This window comes from Pollachius pollachius (genome assembly GCF_949987615.1).
Source record: "Pollachius pollachius genome assembly, chromosome: 7".
NCBI classification, from domain to species: Eukaryota; Metazoa; Chordata; class Actinopteri; order Gadiformes; family Gadidae; genus Pollachius; species Pollachius pollachius.
In genome coordinates this window covers 834004-845894 of record NC_136940.1, presented here as the reverse complement: position 1 = coordinate 845894, position 11891 = coordinate 834004, and the positions used below count along the sequence as shown (strand labels likewise).

The 11891-nt window shown below is 53.8% G+C and overlaps 1 protein-coding gene across 1 annotated transcript in view; it reads right to left on the bottom strand.

The window, feature by feature from the left end:
• Window positions 1–6732: 6732 nt before the first annotated feature.
• The window catches only part of prdm5 (PR domain containing 5), a 41925-nt gene continuing 36766 nt past the window's right edge, over window positions 6733–11891 (bottom strand). The window contains exons 16-17 of the mRNA XM_079739944.1: window positions 10733–10837; window positions 6733–7999 (exon numbers count right to left, since the gene is read on the bottom strand). Coding sequence (XP_079596070.1) covers window positions 7832–7999; window positions 10733–10837 — 273 coding nt within the window. The 3' untranslated portion in view covers window positions 6733–7831. The remainder of the gene's footprint in view (window positions 8000–10732; window positions 10838–11891) is intronic.

Sequence of the window (11891 nt, the reverse complement as noted above, 5' to 3'; positions counted from 1 at the left end):
AGTTGTTACTGAGATGGTAGTGAGTTGTTACTGATATGGTAGTGAGTTGTTACTGAGGTTTGAGTGAGTTGTTACTGAGATGGTAGTGAGTTGTTTCTGAGGTTTGAGTGAGTTGTTACTGAGATGGTAGTGAGTTGTTTCTGAGGTTTGAGTGAGTTGTTACTGAGATGGTAGTGAGTTGATGCAGTGATGTTTATTGCCTCTGTCAGGAGCTGTCACTCATCCCCCTGACATCTGGAAGCTCTCCCCCCCCCCCTCAGACAAACACCTGCTTGGGAAACTTGTGGAAAGACATGAGAGGAAGGCTAACATACAGGTCAAAGGTCGTTTAGTAGCTTCAACCCAACCCATTGTTGGGGTTACGTGATGGGTTGCGTGGTTGTGTTGGGGTTATGTGATGGGTTGTGTTGTTGTGTTGGGGTTATGTCAGGGGTTGTGTTGTGTTGTTGTGTTGGGGTTATGTCAGGGGTTGTGTTGTGTGGTTGTGTTGGGGTTGTGTGATGGGTTGTGTGGTTGTGTTGGGGTTGTGTGATGGGTTGTGTGGTTGTGTTGGGGTTGTGTGGTGGGTTGTGTGGTTGTGTTGGGGTTGTGTGGTGGGTTGTGTGGTTGTGTTGGGGTTGTGTGATGGGTTGTGTTGTTGTGTTGGGGTTATGTCAGGGGTTGTGTTGTGTGGTTGTGTTGGGGTTGTGTGATCGGTTGTGTGGTTGTGTTGGGGTTGTGTGGTGGGTTAGGAGATCTGTGTGTGTGTTGGGAGGGCCGGTCTTAGCTGTTGCCCACTGATCAAAGACCATCAGCCTGGACCAGGAGAGGCTCCTGGCACCAGACACACACACACACACACACACACACACACACACACACACACACACCGATGATGTGGTGATCTGGGTTAACTTAGGCTGCCCGCTGTTCAGCGGTCAGATCCGGTTTCAGTACTTCATGCTTTTATGCTCAAACGCTGTAACATTCAAAACACGTTTGTGATTGGAGAACAAAGAGACGAACGAGAGCCTTCAGACCCCAAACACACCGAGCTGTCGTCCCCGGCCACGCGAGCTGTCCTCCAAACACACACGGTTCACAGACTGCATTACACCGAGCTGTGCTCCAAACACACACGGTTCACCGACTGCATTACACCGAGCTGTGCTCCAAACACACACGGTTCACCGACTGCATTACACCGAGCCGTTCTAACCAGCGGCCGCTCAGAGCGCTTTACAATACTGCCTCACTTTTCACTCATTCATTCATTCACACATTCATTCACACATTCACACACCGACGGCGGAGTCAGCCCCCCAGAGCGACAGCCAGCTCATCAGGAGCAGTCAGGGGGGGGCGTCTCGCTCAGGGACCCCTCGACCCTCAGCTAGGAGGAGCCGGGGATGGAACCAGCAACCTTTAGGTTACCAGCCGACTCGCTTCACCTCCTGAGACACAGGCCGCCCCTACATCACAGCCTCCAGTCCTCCGCTCACCGCCGGAGGAGGGAGAGGGAGGGGAAGGCTTAGCGGAGACGACCGGCACTCCACCCAACACCGTCAGCCCCCCCGCCCGCCCCCCCTTCCCTCCTCCGGCCGGCCAGGCTGAGAAATGTAACACGCTTCTTAACCTGGCGGTTCTAGAGTTACACCATGTTTTCAAAACGCTTCCAACATACGAACAAACGACAATTAAAGACACTCATGACTTCCAGATGTTTCTGGGGCCACGAGGAAGCAGTCGGCGAGAAGAGAGAGAACCAGAGAACCCAGAGAGAGAGAGAGAGAGAGAGGGAGAGAGAGAGAGGGAGAGAGAGAGAGAGAGGGAGAGAGAGAGAGGGAGAGAGAGAGAGAGGGAGAGGGAGAGGGAGAGGGAGAGAGGGAGAGAGAGAGAGAGGGAGAGGGAGAGGGAGAGAGGGAGAGAGAGAGAGAGGGAGAGGGAGAGGGAGAGAGGGAGAGAGAGAGAGAGAGAGGGAGAGTTGGTAGTAAACACTGTTCTCTGTGTATCTGGGTCGACAGACATGATGATTGTGTACAATAACAATGTTTCTCTTACATGGTCGGTTTAAATTGTCCTACTTATAGTCCCACAGCTTCTCCGTCCCAGACGTCTTTGAAAGGCAACACTTATCGCAAACAGACCAAAACTTTATCAAACGCACATCCACCCCGCCGCGACCTGTGCCCTGTGACCTCCAATCAGCGTGGGGAGATTAAACACCACATCTGTGCCCATCCAGTCTAAATGGTGGATGTAATGCGGTCCACTGAGGACCCCTCCCAGGGGTCCAGGGCCACTTCAGGGCCCAGGGAGACCACTTTGTGGGGGACCGGCTCTCCACCCTCAGCCTGCACCTGCAGCCGCACCGGGGGACACTGGGAGAGGACTGGTGGTCCCAGTGGAGAACTGGGGACACTGGGAGAGGACCGGGGACACTGGGAGAGGACTGGTGGTCCCAGTGGAGGACTGGGGACACTGGGAGAGGACTGGTGGTCCCAGTGGAGGACCAGGGGACACTGGGAGAGGACTGGTGGTCCCAGGGGAGGACTGGGGACACTGGGAGAGGACTGGTGGTCCTAGTGGAGGACTGGGGACACTGGGAGAGGACTGGTGGTCCCAGTGGAGGACCAGGGGACACTGGGAGAGGACTGGTGGTCCTAGTGGAGGACTGGGGACACTGGGAGAGGACTGGTGGTCCTAGTGGAGGACTGGGGACACTGGGAGAGGACTGGTGGTCCCAGTGGAGGACTGGGGACACTGGGAGAGGACTGGTGGTCCCAGTGGAGGACCAGGGGACACTGGGAGAGGACTGGTGGTCCCAGTGGAGGAGGGGGAACACTGGGAGAGCACCGGTGGTCCTAGTGGAGGAGGGGGGACACTGGGAGAGGACTGGTGGTCCTAGTGGAGGACTGGGGACACTGGGAGAGGACTCGTCCTCTGATTGAGGACTGCAGCGAGCCGGGACCGCCGCCGAGGGGAGGCACACGTCCCAGTATAGTCCAGTACGGTCTGGTATAGTCCAGTACGGTCTGGTATAGTCCAGTACGGTCTGGTATAGTCCGGTACGGTCTGGTATAGTCCGGTACGGTCTGGTATAGTCCAGTACGGTCTGGTATAGTCCAGTACGGTCTGGTATAGTCCGGTACGGTCTGGTATAGTCCAGTACGGTCTGGTATAGTCCAGTACGGTCTGGTATAATCCGGTACGGTCTGGTATAGTCCGGTACGGTCTGGTATGGTCCGGTACGGTCTGGTTTAGTCCGGTACGGTCTGGTATAGTCCGGTACGGTCTGGTATAGTCCGGTACGGTCTGGTTTAGTCTAGTACGGTCTGGTATAGTCCGGTACGGTCTGGTTTAGTCCAGTACGGTCTGGTATAGTCCAGTACGGTCTGGTATAGTCCGGTACGGTCTGGTATAGTCCGGTACGGTCTGGTATAGTCCAGTACGGTCTGGTTTAGTCCAGTGCAGTCTGTCTCTGTGGTTAGTACCGTGCAAACAACACCCTGTCTGTGTGTCTGTCTGTCTGTCTGCTTAGTAGAGTACAAACAACACCCTGTCTGTCTGGCGGGGAGACAGAGTGACAGAGATGACGGCGCTCAGGTGCAGATGTTCTGCTACCGGGTTCAACGACCTCCGTCCAATAACACACTGGAAGGAGGTAGGGAGAGGGGGAGAGACAGGGAAGGGGAGAGGGGGATGGAGGGAGAGGGGGAGAGACAGGGAAGGAGGTAGGGAGAGGGGGAGAGACAGGGATGGAGGTAGGGAGAGGGGGAGGGACAGGGAAGGGGAGAGGGGGAGTGTATGTACCTTTATTCATCCGTGCATGTGTGTTTACAGCAGATAGGAAGATGGGGAAAACTGAGTGTGTGTTTATGTTTGTGTCTGTGTGTGTGTGTGTGTGTGTGTGTGTGTGTGTGTGTGTGTGTGTGTGAGCAGCTGCCCAGAGTGCGACGCACAGGATGCTGAACAGGAAGTGATCAAACAAATGAATCTGTTGTTCTGCTGATGATGTCGCCGCCAACCAACCGTGAACCGACCTGTCTCCCATCTGCATTCATTACACACACGCACTCACACACATGCATACATACACGCAAACATATACACACACACATACATATACACACACAAACACACACACATTCTCCTCTTCTGTGACACCACTCTATAGATGGGGAATTAGCATTCACTCCACGTGTTTTCTGTGTGTGTGTGTTTGTGTGTGTGTGTGTGTGGGTGTGTGTTTCTGTGTGTATGTTACTGTGTGTGTGTGCATGTTTCTCTGTGTGTGTGTGTGTGTGTGTGTGTGGGTGTGTGTTTCTGTGTGTATGTGTGTGTGTGTGTGCATGTTTCTATGTGTATGTGTGTGTGTGTGTGTGTGTGTGTGTGGGTGTGTGTGTTTCTGTGTGTATGTGTGTGTGTGTGCATGTTTCTGTGTGTATGTGTGTGTGTGTGTGTGTGTGTGTGTGCGTGTGTGTGTGTGGTTTTGTGCATTCAGTAGAACTAGTTCGCAAACACTCTTTGTGTTTGCGATCACAAACCTGAACAATATATTCACAGATACAAACCTTTGAGCAAGAACTTACTAGTGGTTCCATATCAGACGAGTTCATGGTTAAGACTGAACCTCAAAGTGTTCTCCACCCCCAGAGCTTCACCTCGCTCTCTCCGTCCTCTAAAGAGAATCAGCCGCTCTCTGCAGGACTTGGAGGAAATTCGATCTACATCTAAAGTGTTCCAGACTGAACTTAGAAACAATTCCCAACAGTGCTCGGAAAAGCTTCCAAACAGAACTTCCAAAGTTCCAAATGGAATCCCAGGCCCCGCCCCCCCCGGGTCTGCCCAGGCCCCGCCCCCTGGGTATGTCAAGGCCCCGCCCCCCGGGTCTGTTTAGGCCCCGCCCCCTGGCCTAGCAGACTGGCTGGAGAACAGAGAAGTTTCTGTCTTAGAGCCGCCAACAACAGGGTCTCCCCTGAACGGTGGAATCCCCGGGGTGGGGGGGGGGGGCTGAGACTTGGCGGGGGGGAGGAGGGGGAGACAGAGTGTGGACAAAGGGGAGGGAGGGGAGGGAAGGAGGGAGGGAGGGGAGGATAAGCACTGTCTGTCCCAGAGAAAACAAGTAGAGGAATTACAGCCACTCTATCATCACTTCAGGACAAATGTTTTGGCTGCGGCGCACAAGATCTCACTGTCAGCGGATGGTACCTGGGGAGGGAGGGGGGGAGAGAGGGAGGGTGGGGGGTGGGGGAGGAGGGAGGGGGAGAGGGGGGAAGACGAAGAGGAGAGAGGAGGGAGGAGACTCACGTTGACTCTCTCTCATCACTTCTGATCACATTTAACAACATAACAGACAGACAGAGCTCGCTGTCTGAACTGTACTAACCAGACAGACAGACAGACAGACACAGCTTACTGTCTGAACTGTACTAACTAGACAGACAGACAGACAGACAGACAGACAGACAGACAGACAGACAGGCAGGCAGACAGACAGACAGACAGACACAGCTTACTTCCTGAACTGTACTAACCAGACGGACAGAGAGACAGACAGACAGACAGCAGGGGGGCGATGTGCTGCCAGATGTTTCCTCCAGAACACATGTGGTGAACCTGAGAGATCATGTGACCTCCCCCCCCCCCAGAGGCGGAGCAGGAGGAGGTCGCACGGCGCCTTGGGGCGGAGCTTCACATTCCTGGAGGAGAGGCGGGGGTAACCCACGGCGACCACCTACAGTATAATTAGAGTCTCCGCTGACGGCCGTGTTCCCCCGGTGGGGAAGCTCCCGGCCACGGAGGAGCGGAGTAGAGCCCGACGCGCCCCAACACATTCCTCCACCCTGCCCATCCGGAGGGTCCTCCTCCCCGCCCGCCCTCTTGGCAACACGGGCACCGACATCAAGGTCCGGCCCGAGCGCCGCTCGCTGGTGAACCGGTCATGGTGGTGACGCGAAGGCGTGCGGTGGGCGTGGGGAATGGGCCCCGTGGACGCTGGCCCTGGGCCTCCGGTGTGCCCGTGACCGCACTCCCAGATGGGGGAGGAAACGCAGGAAATACTGAGGCTTTACTGGGGCCTCCAGTGAAAACATGTAATTAGGAAAGGATCCAGTGAGGCCTGGTGTAGCCCTACACCCAGCTAGCTAGAGATGCTAAGCCCAGCTCGCTAGAGACGCTACGCCCAGCTAGCTAGAGAAGCTGACCTGTCTCTGTACTGTCTAACCCCTACCTGCTCCTTAATGACCTGTCTCTGTACTGTCTAACCCCTACCTGCTCCTTAATGACCTGTCTCTGTACTGTCTAACCCCTACCTGCTCCTTAATGACCTGTCTCTGTACTGTCTAACCCCTACCTGCTCCTTAATGACCTGTCTCTGTACTGTCTAACCCCTACCTGCTCCTTAATGACCTGTCTCTGTACTGTCTAACCCCTACCTGCTCCTTAATGACCTGTCTCTGTACTGTCTAACCCCTACCTGCTCCTTAATGACCTGTCTCTGTACTGTCTAACCCCTACCTGCTCCTTAAAAACCGGTCTCTGTACTGTCTAACCCCTACCTGCTCCTTAATGACCTGTCTCTGTACTGTCTAACCCCTACCTGCTCCTTAAAAACCGGTCTCTGTACTGTCTAACCCCTATCAGCCACTTATTGACCTGTCTCTGGTAAATGACTTAATAGTCCACGGCCGCGACCACCTTTCAATCGACTGTCAATCACACTCCGAAACGGCCTTGGACAGAACACTTTATTACAGTGGAAACGTTTCTCTGTGTAAAAAGCATCTTGAGTGTTTCAAATTCACAGTCCATGAAACACGACAGCAACCACAGCGGTATGGAAATGAACATGAATCTGAACAAAACAACACTTATAAAATCCTTTTACAAACATTTAAAGGCAAAACAGAGAACAAAAATTGTAAACATATAAATCCTGTATCACACACTCTGCATGAAACATCTTTATATACAAGATATATATTAAAGGAACAGTACTTCGGTATATACACACTCAGCGGAGAGCTGAGCCACTGATCAGGGTCACACCTGAAGTCTGACCCCCCCGCCTCCATCAATGGAGGCTTTGGTCCATTCATGAATCCAGACTCGAACGACGTCTGGGAACTTGTGGAGCAAAAATAAACCATCCGACAAACAGACACTCAGTCACAAAGCATAAGGAAGCGAGCGAGAGTCACCTGATCACAGGGATAAACGCTCACCTCGATGTCAACAAACTCACGGGGTTAGAGACTTAAGCTCTTCCGCCCACCACTTTCCCACCAATCACAATTAGCCTGGCTCCCGGCTCCAGCGTCCGAAATCCGTCAGCGCCGCCCCTGTTTTAAGTCAGCGGCGTGGAGAGCAAACACATAAACATCTCCTGCAGCCACTGAAACAACAGTCTGCTTCCAGGAAGGCTTCCATTGCAAGCAGGAAGGGGGTAGTGAGTGCTGTGTAAATGATGTCCGCTCAACATCTTGAAGGTCCCTCCACGCCAGGAGAACAGTCATTTATCTCAACAGGGGGTCTCTGAGCCACAGTGTGGAGGCCGGGAGGGAGACATAATTCATTCAGGAACTCTTTCAGGTTGAGTCTGTGTCCGTCCCACATAACGTCTGTACAGCTTAAAGGAGATCTACACAACTGGAGTCATTCTCGTAAAACGTGTACAAACGTGTGTGTACCTTTAGAGGGAAATACTGCTCTTTCATTGCTTGTTGTTGGTGCACCTTAGTGGTACCGTCGCGTTAATCATGTTCTGGGAACATGAGTGATGAGGAACACGGATCATCTCTCATGTTCCCAGAACCTCAGGGTGGATCCCTGTGCTCGGCTAACGTGAGTTCTAGCAGCCGTCCGTCTCGCCGTGGACGTTCTCCATGTGGACCTTGAGGTAGTCGTTGCGGGTGAACTTCTTGTGGCACAGAAGGCACTCGGCCATCGGTCGATTGGGGTTGTGTGTGAGCTTGTGTCTACTCAGCATCTTTTTCAGGCTGAAAGAGAGGTCGCACACCTAGGAAACACAAGAGGAGGTTACAACAGAACTTGGGGGACGGGGAGAAGGACTCAGACACTCAGGAGTAGTAGACCCTAGCCCGTTTATCCTTGGAGCTGCTGACCAATGGCTTCCCTACGCTACATCTCGTCACATCAATCTCTGCCGTCTCATCCAGACGCAGAACCCAGGGGACGTCTGTAAATCACCTCAAAGTGGCATTCGGCAAGAGAAATGTTCCTTTCCCCCAGCGACTTGCGCTGAACGTATCATCCATCACAGACTCTCCGCTGGAGTCTAGAAGTGACTCGAGGTCTTCTGTCCATCACTGTAATCCGTCTCTGGCTCATGTTCCTCCACAGAATTAAACGTCTGCACAATCCGGCCAGACCGACGACACACCGGATAGGGTTTATACTAATTTCCCCAGGAAACTTTACTGCGTTTGACAGTGTTTAAAGCTCTCTGCATGAGCAGAACAGAGCAGAGATTATCTGTGTTATGCAACCCTCAGAAAACCTCACGAATCGTATTCTGTGATTCATGTCGTCTAGCAGAACACGTGCATCATCATAATTTAAGGCATAGACCAGCGTGTTACATCACAGAGTCCAGATCTGTGTGGAACACCGCCGATCCAAGGCCCACTGGATCCACGACCCACTGGATCCACGACCCACTGGATCTACAGTGGATCTAAGGCCCACTTGATCCAAGACCCACTGGATCTATGGTGGATCTAAGGCCCACTTGATCCACGACCCACTGGATCTATGGTGGATCTAAGGCCCACTTGATCCACGACCCACTGGATCTACGGTGGATCTAAGGCCCACTGGATCCACGACCCACTGGATCTATGGTGGATCTAAGGCCCACTGGATCCACGACCCACTGGATCTACGGTGGATCTAAGGCCCACTGGATCCACGACCCACTAGATCCAAGACCCACTGGATCTACGCTGGATCCACAGTCCACCTCGATTCCCCTGCCAGTGCGCTACAGGATGTGCTGGGCTCTGTGATCCCAGGCGGGGAGACGTCCCTGTGAAGGCCTTGTACTGACCCCCCCCCCGGGTACCGTTGACCTGTGGTCCTGCTTCCTCACCCTTCCTCACCCTTCCTCACCCTTCCTCACCCTTCCTCACCCATCCTCAACCCTCTCCTGTCCCTCTCCACTGGGACCCGGTTGTGTAACAGTGATCTTCATGATGTCATGGCGGAGCGGTTCAGAGCCACTCCAATGTTCTCCTCGTCTGGGGAACCTCTGACCGGTTCACTTCTGATCTGTTCTGTCGTGTTCCGTTCGAGACTCGTTGGTAACAAACATACAAGCGTTCCCTCTCCCATCTTTCCTTGGAACAGAATCAAAAACCCAAAGCAAAGCTGAGCCCAGATCAGTGGGTTCCTCCTGAACATCAGATCTGCTCTTTCTCCTCTGGATTATCGTTGGTCGGCGGGGGGGATAGGCGAGCCGTCAGAAATAACTCAGTGTAGCACAGGATCGGTACACACTGTACAGCTCACACACTGTACGGCTCACACAGCGTTACTCTGAACGCGCTTCTATTTGAAAGGAGATCCCGTGTATGGGAACAATGTTGACATTTACTACACGTCAAAAGATCTTTAGGAGCAGGAACCAGATCTGAAACCAGATGTTACCGGACGATGTTTCACATCTCGAGAAGCCTCGACTCTCTTGTTGAGAAAAACACTGGAGGAATTACGCTGCTTTTATCCCGCGTGAAATCCATCCGCAGCAATCACTTCCACATGGGGATCCTATTGTCTGCGGCGGACACCGGGAAGACTCTGGAAGGCCGACTGGAGGAGAGTATTCTGGGATGTCACCGGGACAGGGAGCGGGCGGAGGGGACGTTCCCTGGGGGGATGTGGGCGTTCTCTGGCCGGGAGCTCAGCCACAGACCCTGACTTGGGGGGCTTACTCCGGCGTGAAGGCTGAGAGCAGCCCTCTGTGAGTCCAGAGTAAGCCCTCCTATTCATTTCAGAGGATTACCTCCTCAGTGTCTCAGCGTTAAGGGCTCTGAGGGCTGAGCCTCAGTCGCCTGTTGTCCGCGGGGCCCTCAAGCGGGTGCTGTCGGCCCTGGGTTTGGGTTCTGTGTTCTGAGGCTAAACCTCCGCTCAAACCAACCCCGGCTCCAGGGCCTCGACGAGAACCCCGTCCCCTCGTTCCGCTGAGACCTCCTGAAGACACGCTGGTTCTCCGACGACCGGAGGAACGCCGCTGGTTCTCCGGTTGTTCCTCAGTAGTAACGGCGTTCCTCAGGTCGTCGGAGAACCAGCGGCGTTCCTCCGGTCGTTGGAGAACCAGCGCGACTTCAGGATGTTTTCAGGGTGGCGACGCACACCGGAGGAACAGCTGCGTGTGGGTTCTTTAACGTTCTTCCCTCCAGCACCCTGCTCTCTGCACATCACAGCCAGACCATCACACCTCCAGGGAACTTCACCCCTCTGCAGAACCGCGTCATCATCTGACTCTCATCCATCCCCACCAGTATTAGATAAGACTACATTACATTTGATTACATTAGAATAGATTAGATTAGGTTAAATAGAATTCGATAAGATTAGATTAGATATTATTAGACTAGGTTCGATGAAATAGCATTAGATTAGGTTAGATAGTATTCCATTGGATTAGGTAAGAGAGTATTAGATTAGAAGAAGTAGTAGTATTAGTAGTAGTATTCGTATTACTAGTAGTAGTGTAAGTGTTATTACTCACGTCACACTGGAAGGGCTTCTCCCCGGTGTGAGTCCTCATGTGTTCATCCAGACCGCGCTTCTGGCTGAACGCCTTGTTACACTCACTGCACTTATAGGGCTTCTCCTGCACACACACACACGCACGCACGCACGCACGCACGCACGCACGCACGCACGCACACACATACACACACACACACACATACACACACACACACACACACAAACACACACACACGCACACACACACGCACACACATACGCACACACACACACACGCACACGCACGCACACACCCACACACACACACAAACACACACATACACGCACACACACACACACACGAACACACACGAACACACCAGGTCAGAAAGAAGCAACACATCTTGATATGAATCCTACAAACATAATCATGCATCCAAAATAAAACAGAAACCCACTAAAGTAGGAGCTCCACATCCACTCGGGTGAGGCCTGGCTCTAGAGGCCCTGAGGCCCCTGAGGGCCCTGAGGGCCCTGAGCACCGTCCCCCTGCTGCCTCCTCCGCCCAGCACCTCACTTCCTGTCTCTCCTCCCTTCCTTCCTCCCTCCTCTCCTTCTCTCCTCCATCTCGTCCTCGGCCATCTGTGTGGATGTTGTTCATTAGAACAACAACAGTCCTCTTCACCCTCCTCCTCCCTGTTCTCCCTCTCCTCCTCCTCCTCCCCTCTCTCCTACTCCTCCTCCCCTCACTCTCTACTCCCCTCCCTCTCTCCTCTCCTCCTCCTCCCCTCTCTCCTTCTCCTCCTCCCCTCTCTCCTCTCCTCCTCCTCCTCCCCTCTCTCCTCCTCCTCCTCCCCTCCCTCTCTCCTCCTCCTCCTCCCCTCCCTCTCTCCTCCCCTCCCTCTCTCCTCCTCCTCCTCCCCTCTCTCCTCCTCCTCCTCCCCTCCCTCTCTCCTCCCCCTCCCTCTCTCCTCTCCTCCTCCTCCTCCCCTCTCTCTCCTCCTCCTCCTCCCCTCTCTCCTCCTCCTCCTCCCCTCCCTCTCTCCTCCTCCTCCTCCCATCCCTCTCTCCTCCTCGTCCTCCTCCTCCTCCTCCTCCTCCTCTCAGTGGGGGTGTTGATCAGACTGTTGTGTGGACATTCCTGCACGCGCGCAGTAGAGGAGCATGGACCACCTCCAGGGTGGGGGATTCTGTTT